Source organism: Oncorhynchus clarkii, unplaced genomic scaffold (assembly GCF_045791955.1).
Source record: "Oncorhynchus clarkii lewisi isolate Uvic-CL-2024 unplaced genomic scaffold, UVic_Ocla_1.0 unplaced_contig_11854_pilon_pilon, whole genome shotgun sequence".
NCBI classification, from domain to species: Eukaryota; Metazoa; Chordata; class Actinopteri; order Salmoniformes; family Salmonidae; genus Oncorhynchus; species Oncorhynchus clarkii.
The window spans coordinates 81,961-95,488 of record NW_027261056.1 but is presented as its reverse complement, the minus strand read 5'-3'; the positions used below and the strand labels follow the sequence as shown (position 1 = coordinate 95,488).

Genomic DNA, 13,528 nt, shown 5'->3' with positions numbered 1-13,528 from the left:
GAGGAGATAGACTAGTGTCCTGTCCAGGGGGTGTACTGAGGAGATAGACTTGTGTCCTGTCCAGAAGGTGTACTGAGGAGATAGACTTGTGTCCTGTCCAGAAGGTGTACTGAGGAGATAGACTAGTGTCCTGTCCAGAAGGTGTACTGAGGAGATAGACTAGTGTCCTGTCCAGGGGGTGTACTGAGGAGATAGACTAGTGTCCTGTCCAGGGGGTGTACTGAGGAGATATTCTAGTGTCCTGTCCAGGGGGTGCACTGAGGAGATAGACCAGCGTCCTGTCCAGGGGGTACACTGAGGAGATAGACTAGTGTCCTGTCCAGGGGGTGTACTGAGGAGATAGACTAGTGTCCTGTCCAGGGGGTATACTGAGGAGATAGACCAGCGTCCTGTCCAGGGGGTATACTGAGGAGATAGACTAGTGTCCTGTCCAGGGGGTGTACTGGTACATCAAGCTGCTTTGTGCTACAGAAATAGGTGATAGGCTCCTACACTATGTTCTGTATTTACTAACCACATAATCTGGTGCAGTTGATGACGTGGCACGCAACCATTGGCTGATCCATGCAACATCTGAGCAGGGCAACATCACCTTTGTGCTCAGTAAATAAATAATAACAGTACGTTGCCTGTACTTTCATTTTGAGATGTATCTGCAGTCCCACAGCGAGAAATGTTCCCACAAACGGTTCTACCGCAGCGCTCTCTTACCCAAGCGGTCCCAACAACACCTTAGCGGCATACACATTGACTGGGAAACAGCTGTTCGCTAATTGGCAGGGAAACATAAGGCTACTGTTCACTAATACACAGAAGGCTATGTCTGTTTATATCTAGTTTCTAAAATGTATTTTTGTTTTTAAGTAAATGTCATGTAACTTATATGAAGGCTATATCTAGATACAGTGGGTGAAAAAAGTATTTGATCCCCTGCTGATTTTGTATGATTGCCCACTGACAAAGAATTTTTAATAATTTTAATGGTAGGTTTATTTGAACAGTGAGAGACAGAACAACAACAAAAAAATCCTGAAAAACCCATGTCAAAAATGTTATAAATTGATTTGCATTTTAATGAGGGAAATAAGTATTTGACCCACCCTCTGGAGAGCCTTGTGGTTGTGGGCGGAGCAGTTTCCGTACCAGGCAGTGATACAGCCCGACAGGATGCTCTCAATTGTGCATCTGTAAAAGTTTGTGAGGGTTTTAGGTGACAAGACACATTTCTTCAGATGCGGAAGGCCAACATAGGAAAATGTAGTGGATTGAGATGCAGCCCCTGCAGATATCGCTAGCTTAAACTGACAGATTTTGATGGCGATTTTTTTTCATTATGTTACTTAGATTGACGCACGGGTGAAATTATGTTACTTAGATTGGCCTCATGGTGAAATCCCTGAGCGGTTTCCTTCCTCTGCTGCAACTGAGTTAAGAAGGACGCCTGTATCTTTGTAGTGACTGGGTGTATTGATACACCATCCAAAGTTTAATTAATAACTTCACCATGCTCAAAGGGATATTCAATGTCTACCAGGTGCTCTTCTTTACGAGGCATTGAACAAAAAAAAACATGATCTTTGTGGTTGAATCTGTGTTTGAAATTCACTGCTCAACTGAGGGACCTTACAGATAATTAATTATATGTGTGGGTACAGAGATTAGTTAGTCAATCAAAAATAATTTTAACACTTTTTTCGCACACAGAGTCCATGCAATTTATTATTATACTTTGCTAATTAAGCACATTTTTACTCCTGAAGGTATTTAGGCTTTCCATAACTAAGGGTTTGAATACTTATTTACACAAGTAATTTCCGTTTTTTTTTACATTTATTTTTTACTATTTAAAATAAAAATCCATATTAAATGCAGGTTGTAACCCAAGATAATGCCGAAAAGGTCAAGGAGAGTTAACACTTTCTGAAGGCACTGTTGTATGAATAAGTACCGTTTTTTACACTCTTCTAATATAACGTGGGGCACATTTTGAAACGTAAAAAAAAAAATGTGACCCGGAAGTGATTTTGTTTTGTTGCTGAGACGATGACGTGTCTGTTTTGTGGTACGTTACAGTCGAAACCGTATTTATGTAATATCTTTGGTTTAAGAGTTAACCTAACCTCACATCAGCTGTAAAAAAACAATTAATACTAATTGTACCAAGTAAAAACGCTCATGACAACAACGTAAAACTGTGAAGCTAATTGTGTCTAGCTAACCTTTACGAATTAGCTAGACCTTGGTCACTGCTGGCTGTACATGCCAAAATGTATTTTGTGTTGTTAAACTAGCTATAGATCCACTGTCGTATGTTTGCAAGCCGTATGATATTTTTCACTAGCCTGCTGAGGAGAGGACTCTGTGTGAAACCATTCTGGAACCATCGTTACCAAAACGCTTCGGTGGTATTACTGAATGAGGTTGTATTGTGAGTATGCATAACAATTCACTTTATTTTGTATGAACTATAGACAATCAAATGCTCGTGGCGTGTGAAATGGCTAGCTAACGTTAGCTATATGGTTTATCAACACATCTATTCGAGGGATGCTAACGTTATTATGATGCTCTTTTTCTATCGTTAGCTAGATAATTTATCAACACACGTCCCATCTATTCTAGGGATGCTAACGTTATTATGGTGCTCTTTCTCTATCTTGAAGCATGACTGCACTGTCAGATTTGGAGCCTGCTAAAAAGAGACTGCGGGTTGAATTTGGCCTCCAAGCACCTGTCGGCTCAAGGAGCCCTCTTTCATTGGCTTTTAAAGGTAACACTCCCTGAGCAGGGAATATGAAATGATCCTCTGTGTAATCTGATTGTGGATTTTTCTTCAGTTCCATTTTTTTTCTCAAGTTCCATTTTTTTTTAGTTGTTTGATTTTCTGATGTGTTTTTGCTGTAGGCCTATAGGCTACACTCACTATGACTTACCAGTCAAGTTAATTATGATCCAAGTTGATTCTCATTCTGTTGTCTTTTGTGTCCTCTCCATTAGCAAGTTCCAAAGAGGCAAGTCTACACGCAATGGAGGGGCAGCAGCATAGTGCCAAAGCAACATCTCTTAGTCAGAAAAACAATCCCAAGTCCCAACAGAATAACCCTGATAAGTGGCCGTTGGAACTTCCCCAAAGCACCACAAGCCCAGCTTCTGACGTGTGTGAAGCTGCTGAACAACAACTGGAGGATGTAGAGATGGTGAGTCCAGACAGCTCCGAGTCTGGCTGCAGTCACAAGATCCAGTCTATGGAGACAGAGACCGAGGCCCAGACCCACAGTTCAGACTCTGAGGAACCTGTTGTCTCTAGTATTATAGACCTGGATGAAGAGACAGCGCCCTTAACACCATCTGACAGCTTAAAGGATCACAAGCCGGTCTCGCAAGTCACCACGGATCACAAGCCGGTCTCGGAAGTGCCCACGGATCACAAGCCGGTCTCGGAAGTGCCCACGGATCACAAGCCGGTCTCGGAAGTGCCCACGGATCACAAGCCGGTCTCGGAAGTGCCCACGGATCACAAGCCGGTCTCGGAAGTGCCCACGGATCACAAGCCGGTCTCGGAAGTGCCCACGGATCACAAGCCGGTCTCGGAAGTGCCCACGGATCACAAGCCGGTCTCGGAAGTGCCCACGGATCACAAGCCGGTCTCGGAAGTGCCCACGGATCACAAGCCGGTCTCGGAAGTGCCCACGGATCACAAGCCGGTCTCGGAAGTGCCCACGGATCACAAGCCGGTCTCGGAAGTGCCCACGGATCACAAGGCGGTCTCGGAAGTGCCCACGGCTCACAAGCCGGTCTCGGAAGTGCCCACGGATCACAAGCCGGTTTCGGAAGTGCCCACGGATCACAAGCCGGTCTCGGAAGTGCCCAAGGATCACAAGCCGGTCTCGGACGTGCCCACAGATCCTAAAGGGGACAGTGATGAGCAAATGGAGGAGACCGTGAGCCAGATCAACAGGCATCTGGACAAGCAGCAGGACACAGAAAGATCCTCCTCCAAGGGCCAAGGAAAAATAACAGACTTCTTCGCCCCATCCACAAGGTACAGTATTGAATACCTGGTGCTGTGGAAGTAACCCAGTTAATACAGAATTCTGGGTTCACGCGTTTTACATTACGTCACGTCTTAGATTCACGGACATAGTACAAAGTCATATCTCAAGATTATATAGTCTAAGCATCCTCAATTACATGTCGGGTATAGGCTTCATTACAAATGTTGGTTGATAGGAGAGTGGGGGTACCAGCAGGTGAGGACAGTGGGGGGTACCAGCAGGTGAGGACAGTGAGGGGTACCAGCAGGTGAGGACAGTGAGGGGTACCAGCAGGTGAGGACAGTGAGGGGTACCAGCAGGTGAGGACAGTGAGGGGTACCAGCAGGTGAGGACAGTGGGGGTACCAGCAGGTGAGGACAGTGGGGGTACCAGCAGGTGAGGACAGTCGGGGTACCAGCAGGTGAGGACAGTGGGTGTACCAGCAGGTGAGGACAGTTTTTGAGAGCTGAGAATTCTTTGTCGTTTCACCTCAAAAAGTACAAGAGGATTTTAACACCCACCGTCTCAGATTGTTCTGGAATCATTTGTTGTTAGAAACAGATCAGACTAGCATTCCTGCAACACTCATTTGTGGAAAATACAATTTGATCTCTGAAGAAAGGAAGCTAATTGAGTGCATCCAATTAGGGGAGTTCCAAACTAACTAATCACTGACCTAGACAACCAGGTGAGGGGAGTTCCTTACTAATCACTGACCTAGACAACCAGATGAGGGGAGTTCCAAACGAACTCATCACTGACCTAGACAACCAGGTGAGGGGAGTTCCTACCTCATCACTGACCTAGACAACCAGGTGAGGGGAGTTCCTAACTAACTCATCACTGACCTAGACAACCAGGTGAGGGCAGTTCCTAACTCATCACTGACCTAGACAACCAGGTGAGGGGAGTTCCTAACTAATCATTGACCTAGACAACCAGGTGAGGGGAGTTCCTAACTAATCACTGACCTAGACAACCAGGTGAGGGGAGTTCCTAACTAATCATTGACCTAGACAACCAGGTGAGGGGAGTTCCTACCTAATCACTGACTTAGACAACCAGGTAAGGAGAGTTCCTAAATAACTCATCACTGACCTAGACAACCAGGTGAGGGGAGTTCCTAACTAACTCATCACTGACCTAGACAACCAGGTGAGGGGAGTTGCTAACTAATCATTGACCTAGACAACCAGGTGAGGGGAGTTCCTAACTAATCATTGACCTAGACAACCAGGTGAGGGGAGTTCCTACCTAATCACTGACTTAGACAACCAGGTAAGGAGAGTTCCTAAATAACTCATCACTGACCTAGACAACCAGGTGAGGGGAGTTCCTAACTAACTCATCACTGACCTAGACAACCAGGTGAGGGGAGTTCCTAACTAACTCATCACTGACCTAGACAACCAGGTGAGGGGAGTTGCTAACTCATCACTGACCTAGACAACCAGGTACAAGTGAACAGTAAAAACCAGCAGTCACTAGACCAGGGTTCCCCAACTAGCGGCCTGCGAGGTGAATCTGGTCTGCGAATAGTTTATAGGTGCTATATTTACATTCAATAAATATAATACCTAACATCCGATTTGGACCAAACGTTTTTCTAACAAGGAGCAAGACATGAGGAATCCACGCAAATATATACTTCACTTCAGACTTTAATTTTTTTTTTTATTTATGCCTATGTGTAAGTAATTAAGTAGGTTACTCCTGTTATGGTTGTAAACAAATATCTGTAAGGATATGAGTCGACTTGGCGTCCGGCTCAGTATGCTCGTTTCTCCTGGTTGACCTTTTTGACATTTTTGAATAAGTATTTTTCAACAATAAAGTTGTTTCAGGGGCAAGCTGTGAAGCTTCTTTATGGGTTTTTTCACTATTAGGCTACTGACCAATTTAGAACACCTAGCCGAATTTGAATGTTATTCATACTATTTTAATATGTGGATAGGTTTTATCGTGACAGTTATTTGTGTTCCTGTTACTGTCAGAGAAACATGCTCTTCTCCGGGGTGGCTGTTGTGACTCTACAAGTGGTGGAGAAAATATGGCAACAGAAGAATCAATGTCTTCCTGTCAGTACAGAGATCAAGTCAATGTCTTCCTGTCAGTACAGAGATCAAGTCAATGTCTTCCTGTCCGTACAGAGATCAAGTCAATGTCTTCCTGTCCGTACAGAGATCAAGTCAATGTCTTCCTGTCCGTACAGAGATCAAGTCAATGTCTTCCTGTCAGTACAGAGATCAAGTCAATGTCCTCCTGTCAGTACAGAGATCAAGTAAATGTCTTCCTGTCCGTACAGAGATCAAGTCAATGTCTTCCTGTCAGTACAGAGATCAAGTCAATGTCTTCCTGTCCGTACAGAGATCAAGTCAATGTCTTCCTGTCAGTACAGAGATCAAGTCAATGTCTTCCTGTCAGTACAGAGATCAAGTCAATGTCTTCCTGTCAGTACAGAGATCAAGTCAATGTCTTCCTGTCAGTACAGAGATCAAGTCAATGTCTTCCTGTCCGTACAGAGATCAAGTCAATGTCTTCCTGTCAGTACAGAGATCAAGTCAATGTCTTCCTGTCAGTACAGAGATCAAGTCAATGTCTTCCTGTCAGTACAGAGATCAAGTCAATGTCTTCCTGTCCGTACAGAGATCAAGTCAATGTCTTCCTGTCAGTACAGAGATCAAGTCAATGTCTTCCTGTCCGTACAGAGATCAAGTCAATGTCTTCCTGTCAGTACAGAGATCAAGTCAATGTCTTCCTGTCCATACAGAGATCAAGTCAATGTCAAAAGGCAAGTTTATTGTGATGTAGGCAGTAGTTTTTAGCTAGATTGTTCTGATGTCTTGTTAAGATGTTTATTATAAACCATGTTGCTCGTGCATCATGTTGTTGATCTATTGCATTTATTTTTTCTTCTTCAGTGTCTTGTTAAAGTTGTTTCTCCTTTTTTTCAACGTGACAGTGCCCAAGCTCCTTCGGAGAAACAACGCAGAGATGGAGAGGACGTCCCACGTGAGAAACAACGCAGAGATGGAGAGGACGGCCCTCCACCGTCGCCACCGTACGATTCCAAGTGGCTGGGAAGCCCCATCAGTGATCTGAGGAGAATGCCACAGTGTGGTCGACCACTCCCACCACTGAAGAATATTCCTGACCATCACACTGTCATGATCAGGGTGAGAGAGAGGGAGCAGCTCCTTGGAAAACTAACTGAATGCTTTAGTCTAAGCCAGTGGGGTCAAACCCCTTTAGTCTAAGCCAGTGGGGTCAAACCCCTTTAGTCTAAGCCAGTGGGGTCAAACCCCTTTAGTCCAAGCCAGTGGGGTCAAACCCCTTTAGTCCAAGCCAGTGGTGTCAAACCCCTTTAGTCTAAGCCAGTGGTGTCAAACCCCTTTAGTCCAGGCCAGTGGGGTCAAACCCCTTTAGTCTAAGCCAGTGGTGTCAAATCCCTTTAGTCTAAGACAGTGGGGTCAAACCCCTTTAGTCTAAGCCAGTGGTGTCAAATCCCTTTAGTCTAAGACAGTGGGGTCAAACCCCTTTAGTCTAAGCCAGTGGGGTCAAACCCCATTAGTCCAGGCCAGTGGTGTCTCAGCCAGTGGTGTCAAATCCCTTTAGTCTAAGCCAGTGGGGTCAAACCCCTTTAGTCCAAACCAGTGGTGTCAAACCCCATGGTGGGCTAAGCATCTGGTGGTTTTGTTATTTCCTTTCAATTTGTTCCTAACTAATCACTGACCTAGACAACCAGGTGAGGGGAGTTCCTAACTAATCACTGACCTGGACAACCAGGTGAGGGGAGTTCCTAACTAATCACTGACCTAGACAACCAGGTGAGGGGAGTTCCTAACTAATCACTGACCTAGACAACCAGGTGAGGGGAGTTCCTAACTAATCACTGACCTGGACAACCAGGTGAGGGGAGTTCCTAACTAATCACTGACCTGGACAACCAGGTGAGGGGAGTTCCTAACTAATCACTGACCTAGACAACCAGGTACAAGTGAACAGTAAGATCAGGGTTCCCCGCCATGCATAATATACAGATATGTGGTCTTGTAAACCAAAGTTTGAAATTATTGTTTTGGTCCAATATTATATCTGTTTGGGTTTCTTGTGGACAATGTGCAGTCTACAAATTATTTATAATTATTTTCCGGCCACCTGCTAAAGAAAATAATTGGCCCGCAGCTAAATCTAGTTGATCACTGTACTAGACCCTCCATAGAATGGTCTCAGCCTTGATTTGTGCTACTCCACAATAGTCCTGGTCTCAATATTTGTGTTGGATGTATTTTTATTTATTTAACTAGGATAAGTCCGTTAAGAACAAATACTTATTTACCATGACGGCCTACAGGGAAACAGTGGGTTAAACGGCCTTGTTCGGGGGAACAGTGGGTTAAACGGCCTTGTTCGATGGAACAGTGGGTTAAACGGCCTTGTTCGGGGGAACAGTGGGTTAAACTGCCTTGTTCGGGGGAACAGTGGGGTTAACTGCCTTGTTCGGGGGAACAGTGGGTTAAACGGCCTTGTTCGATGGAACAGTGGGTTAAACGGCCTTGTTCGGGGGAACAGTGGGTTAAACTGCCTTGTTCGGGGGAACAGTGGGGTTAACTGCCTTGTTCGGGGGAACAGTGGGGTTAACTGCCTTGTTCGGGGGAACAGTGGGTTAACTGCCTTGTTCGGGGGAACAGTGGGTTAACTGCCTTGTTCGGGGGAACAGTGGGTTAAACTGCCTTGTTCGGGGGAACAGTGGGTTAAACTGCCTTGTTCGGGGGAACATTGGGTTAACTGCCTTGTTCGGGGGAACAGTGGGTTAACTGCCTTGTTCGGGGGAACAGTGGGTTAACTGCCTTGTTCTGGGGAACAGTGGGTTAAACTGCCTTGTTCGGGGGAACAGTGGGTTAAACTGCCTTGTTCGGGGGAAGAGTGGGTTAAACTGCCTTGTTCGGGGGAACAGTGGGTTAAACGGCCTTGTTCGGGGGAACAGTGGGTTAAACGGCCTTGTTCGGGGGAACAGTGGGTTAAACGGCCTTGTTCGGGGGAACAGTGGGTTAAACGGCCTTGTTCGGGGGAACAGTGGGTTAAACGGCCTTGTTCGGGGGAACAGTGGGTTAAACGGCCTTGTTCGGGGGAACAGTGGGTTAAACGGCCTTGTTCGGGGGAACAGTGGGTTAAACGGCCTTGTTCGGGGGAACAGTGGGTTAAACGGCCTTGTTCGGGGGAACAGTGGGTTAAACGGCCTTGTTCGGGGGAACAGTGGGTTAAACGGCCTTGTTCGGGGGAACAGTGGGTTAAACGGCCTTGTTCGGGGGAACAGTGGGGTTAACTGCCTTGTTCGGGGGAACAGTGGGGTTAACTGCCTTGTTCGGGGGAACAGTGGGTTAACTGCCTTGTTCGGGGGAACAGTGGGTTAACTGCCTTGTTCGGGGGAACAGTGGGTTAACTGCCTTGTTCGGGGGAACAGTGGGTTAAACTGCCTTGTTCGGGGGAACAGTGGGTTAAACTGCCTTGTTCGGGGGAACAGTGGGTTAAACTGCCTTGTTCGGGGGAACAGTGGGTTAAACTGCCTTGTTCGGGGGAACATTGGGTTAACTGCCTTGTTCGGGGGAACAGTGGGTTAACTGCCTTGTTCGGGGGAACAGTGGGTTAAACTGCCTTGTTCGGGGGAACAGTGGGTTAAACTGCCTTGTTCGGGGGAACAGTGGGTTAAACTGCCTTGTTCGGGGGAACAGTGGGTTAAACTGCCTTGTTCGGGGGAAGAGTGGGTTAAACTGCCTTGTTCGGGGGAACAGTGGGTTAAACGGCCTTGTTCGGGGGAACAGTGGGTTAAACGGCCTTGTTCGGGGGAACAGTGGGTTAAACGGCCTTGTTCGGGGGAACAGTGGGTTAACTGCCTTGTTCTGGGGAACAGTGGGTTAAACTGCCTTGTTCGGGGGAACAGTGGGTTAAACTGCCTTGTTCGGGGGAAGAGTGGGTTAAACTGCCTTGTTCGGGGGAACAGTGGGTTAAACGGCCTTGTTCGGGGGAACAGTGGGTTAAACGGCCTTGTTCGGGGGAACAGTGGGTTAAACGGCCTTGTTCGGGGGAACAGTGGGTTAAACGGCCTTGTTCGGGGGAACAGTGGGTTAAACGGCCTTGTTCGGGGGAACAGTGGGTTAACTGCCTTGTTCTGGGGAACAGTGGGTTAAACTGCCTTGTTCGGGGGAACAGTGGGTTAAACTGCCTTGTTCGGGGGAACAGTGGGTTAAACTGCCTTGTTCGGGGGAAGAGTGGGTTAAACTGCCTTGTTCGGGGGAACAGTGGGTTAAACTGCCTTGTTCGGGGGAACAGTGGGTTAAACTGCCTTGTTCGGGGGAAGAGTGGGTTAAACTGCCTTGTTCGGGGGAACAGTGGGTTAAACGGCCTTGTTCGGGGGAACAGTGGGTTAAACGGCCTTGTTCGGGGGAACAGTGGGTTAAACGGCCTTGTTCGGGGGAAGAGTGGGTTAAACTGCCTTGTTCGGGGGAACAGTGGGTTAAACGGCCTTGTTCGGGGGAACAGTGGGTTAAACGGCCTTGTTCGGGGGAACAGTGGGTTAAACGGCCTTGTTCGGGGGAACAGTGGGTTAAACGGCCTTGTTCGGGGGAACAGTGGGTTAAACGGCCTTGTTCGGGGGAACAGTGGGTTAAACGGCCTTGTTCGGGGGAACAGTGGGTTAAACGGCCTTGTTCGGGGGAACAGTGGGTTAAACGGCCTTGTTCGGGGGAACAGTGGGTTAAACGGCCTTGTTCGGGGGAACAGTGGGTTAAACGGCCTTGTTCGGGGGAACAGTGGGTTAAACGGCCTTGTTCGGGGGAACAGTGGGGTTAACTGCCTTGTTCGGGGGAACAGTGGGTTAAACGGCCTTGTTCGGGGGAACAGTGGGTTAAACGGCCTTGTTCGGGGGAACAGTGGGTTAAACGGCCTTGTTCGGGGGAACAGTGGGTTAAACGGCCTTGTTCGGGGGAACAGTGGGTTAAACGGCCTTGTTCGGGGGAACAGTGGGTTAAACGGCCTTGTTCGGGGGAACAGTGGGGTTAACTGCCTTGTTCGGGGGAACAGTGGGTTAAACGGCCTTGTTCGGGGGAACAGTGGGTTAAACGGCCTTGTTCGGGGGAACAGTGGGTTAAACGGCCTTGTTCGGGGGAACAGTGGGTTAAACGGCCTTGTTCGGGGGAACAGTGGGTTAAACGGCCTTGTTCGGGGGAACAGTGGGTTAAACGGCCTTGTTCGGGGGAACAGTGGGTTAAACGGCCTTGTTCGGGGGAACAGTGGGTTAAACGGCCTTGTTCGGGGGAACAGTGGGTTAAACGGCCTTGTTCGGGGGAACAGTGGGTTAAACGGCCTTGTTCGGGGGAACAGTGGGTTAAACGGCCTTGTTCGGGGGCAGAACGACATATTATTATTATTTTTTTACTTTGTCAGCTCGGGGACTTGATCAAGCAACCTTTAAGGTTACTGGCCCAATGCTCTAACCACTAGGCTACCTGTCTCTAACCACTAGACTACCTGTCTCTAACCACTAGGCTACCTGTTTCTAACCACTAGACTACCTGTCTCTAACCACTAGGCTACCTGTCTCTAACCACTAGGCTACCTGTCTCTAACCACTAGGCCACCTGTCTCTAACCACTAGGTTACCTGCCTCTAACCACTAGGCCACCTGCCTCTAACCACTAGGCTACCTGCCTCTAACCACTAGACTACCTGCCTCTAACCACTAGACTACCTGCCTCTAACCACTAGGCTACCTGCCTCTAACCACTAGGCTACATGCCTCTAACCACTAGACTACCTGTCTCTAACCACTACCTGCCGCCCCAAGGATGTGTGAAGTATGATGAACACAAATGTGCATTATTAATGATTAAATTGTGAAAGTTAGTAAGACACATGATTCATCGTCGTCGTCGTCTGGTCATCCGGACGAACGGTAGAACTTCCACTGGTGATGCCGTTCATGTTCTCCTCATGCTGTATTTTCTCTTCAACAGACAGACCTCCTTCAAACAGGCAAAATTCCTGTTCCCTATCCCAACAAGTTCAGAGACGCCTGGGACGAGGTCCATGTGAAAATGCCCTGTTCAAAGAGCAACCTATTCCCTGTAGGAAATCAGGTACTGCTTCTACCGTAGTTACACGTTGTACTGTCATGTTTGAAATTGGACTCACTAACTACAAGTGTTGTTTATAACTTACAAGTGATCTTCTGAGCCTACATCTCTCACCATTAGGGAACGAGCTGATCTCCAGTGCCTTCAGAAAGTATTCATACCCCTGGATTTATTACACATTTTGTTGTTGTTGTAGAATCACCTTTGGCAGCGAAGTCTCTTAAGAGCACACCTGGATTGTACAACATTTGCACGTTTTATTATTTTCTAAATTATTCAAGCTCTGTCAAATTGCTTATTGTTAATTGCTAGACAAAAAAAACTGTCAAGTCTTGCCATAGATTTTCAAGCCAATTTAAAGTCAAAACTGTAACTCAGCCGCTCAGGAACATTCACTATTTTGTTGGTAAGGTGAATTAATCTAGTGTCTGGTGGAAAGTAGACAGAACCAGGTTTTCCTCTAGGATTTTGCCTGTGTTTAGCTCCATTCTGTTTCTTTTTTATCCTGAAAAACTCCCCAGTCCTTAATGATTACAAGCATACCCATAACATGATGCAGCCAACACTATGCTTAAAAATATGGGGAGTGGTACTCAGTAATGTGTTGTATTGGATTTGCCCCAAACATAACATTTTCAGGAAAAAAAAAGTTAAATGCTTTGCCACATTTTTTGCAGTATTATTTTAGTGCCATATTAAAAAACAGGATGCATGTTTTGGAGAGAAAATATTCTGTACGGGCTTCCTTCTTTTCACTCTGTTATTTAGGTTAGTATTGTGGAGTAACTACAATGTTGATCCATCCTCCATTTTCCTCCGTTAAAGTCACCATTGGCCTCATGGTGAAATCCCTGAACGGTTTCCTTCCTCTCCGGCAACTGAGTTAGGAAGGATGCCTTTATCTTTTTTTGTGTAATTAATAACTTCACCATGCTCAAAGGCATGTTCAGTGTCTGCTTTTCTTTAGATTTTTTAAACCCCATCTACCAATAGGTTCCCTTCTGTGCCAGGTACTGGAAAACCTCCCTGGTATTTGGTTGAATCTGTCTTTTGAAATTCACTGCTCGACTAAGGGACCTTACAGATAATTGTATGTGTGGGGTACAGAGATGAGGTAGTCATTCAAAAACTTGTGAAGCAAATTTATTTAGGCTTGCCATAACAAAGGGGTTGAATACTTATTGACTCAAAACATTTCAGCGTTTCATTTTGTATTAATTTGTAAAAATGTCAAAAACATTATTCCACTTTGACATTATGGGTTATTGTGTGTAGGCCAGCGACAAACATCTATATTTAATCTATTTTTAAATTCAGGCTGTAACGTAACAATATGTGGATGAAGTCAAGGGGTTTGAATAC

General features: G+C 46.4%; 1 protein-coding gene across 1 annotated transcript in view; it reads left to right on the top strand.

The window, feature by feature from the left end:
- Positions 1 to 2,039: 2,039 nt before the first annotated feature.
- LOC139403960 (poly(ADP-ribose) glycohydrolase-like) overlaps positions 2,040 to 13,528 on the top strand; it is a gene marked incomplete at its 3' end in the record, with an annotated part of 90,880 nt that continues 79,391 nt past the window's right edge. The window contains exons 1-6 of the mRNA XM_071147173.1: positions 2,040 to 2,062; positions 2,342 to 2,428; positions 2,664 to 2,770; positions 2,998 to 4,042; positions 6,997 to 7,210; positions 12,047 to 12,169. Coding sequence (XP_071003274.1) covers positions 2,665 to 2,770; positions 2,998 to 4,042; positions 6,997 to 7,210; positions 12,047 to 12,169 — 1,488 coding nt within the window. The remainder of the gene's footprint in view (positions 2,063 to 2,341; positions 2,429 to 2,663; positions 2,771 to 2,997; positions 4,043 to 6,996; positions 7,211 to 12,046; positions 12,170 to 13,528) is intronic.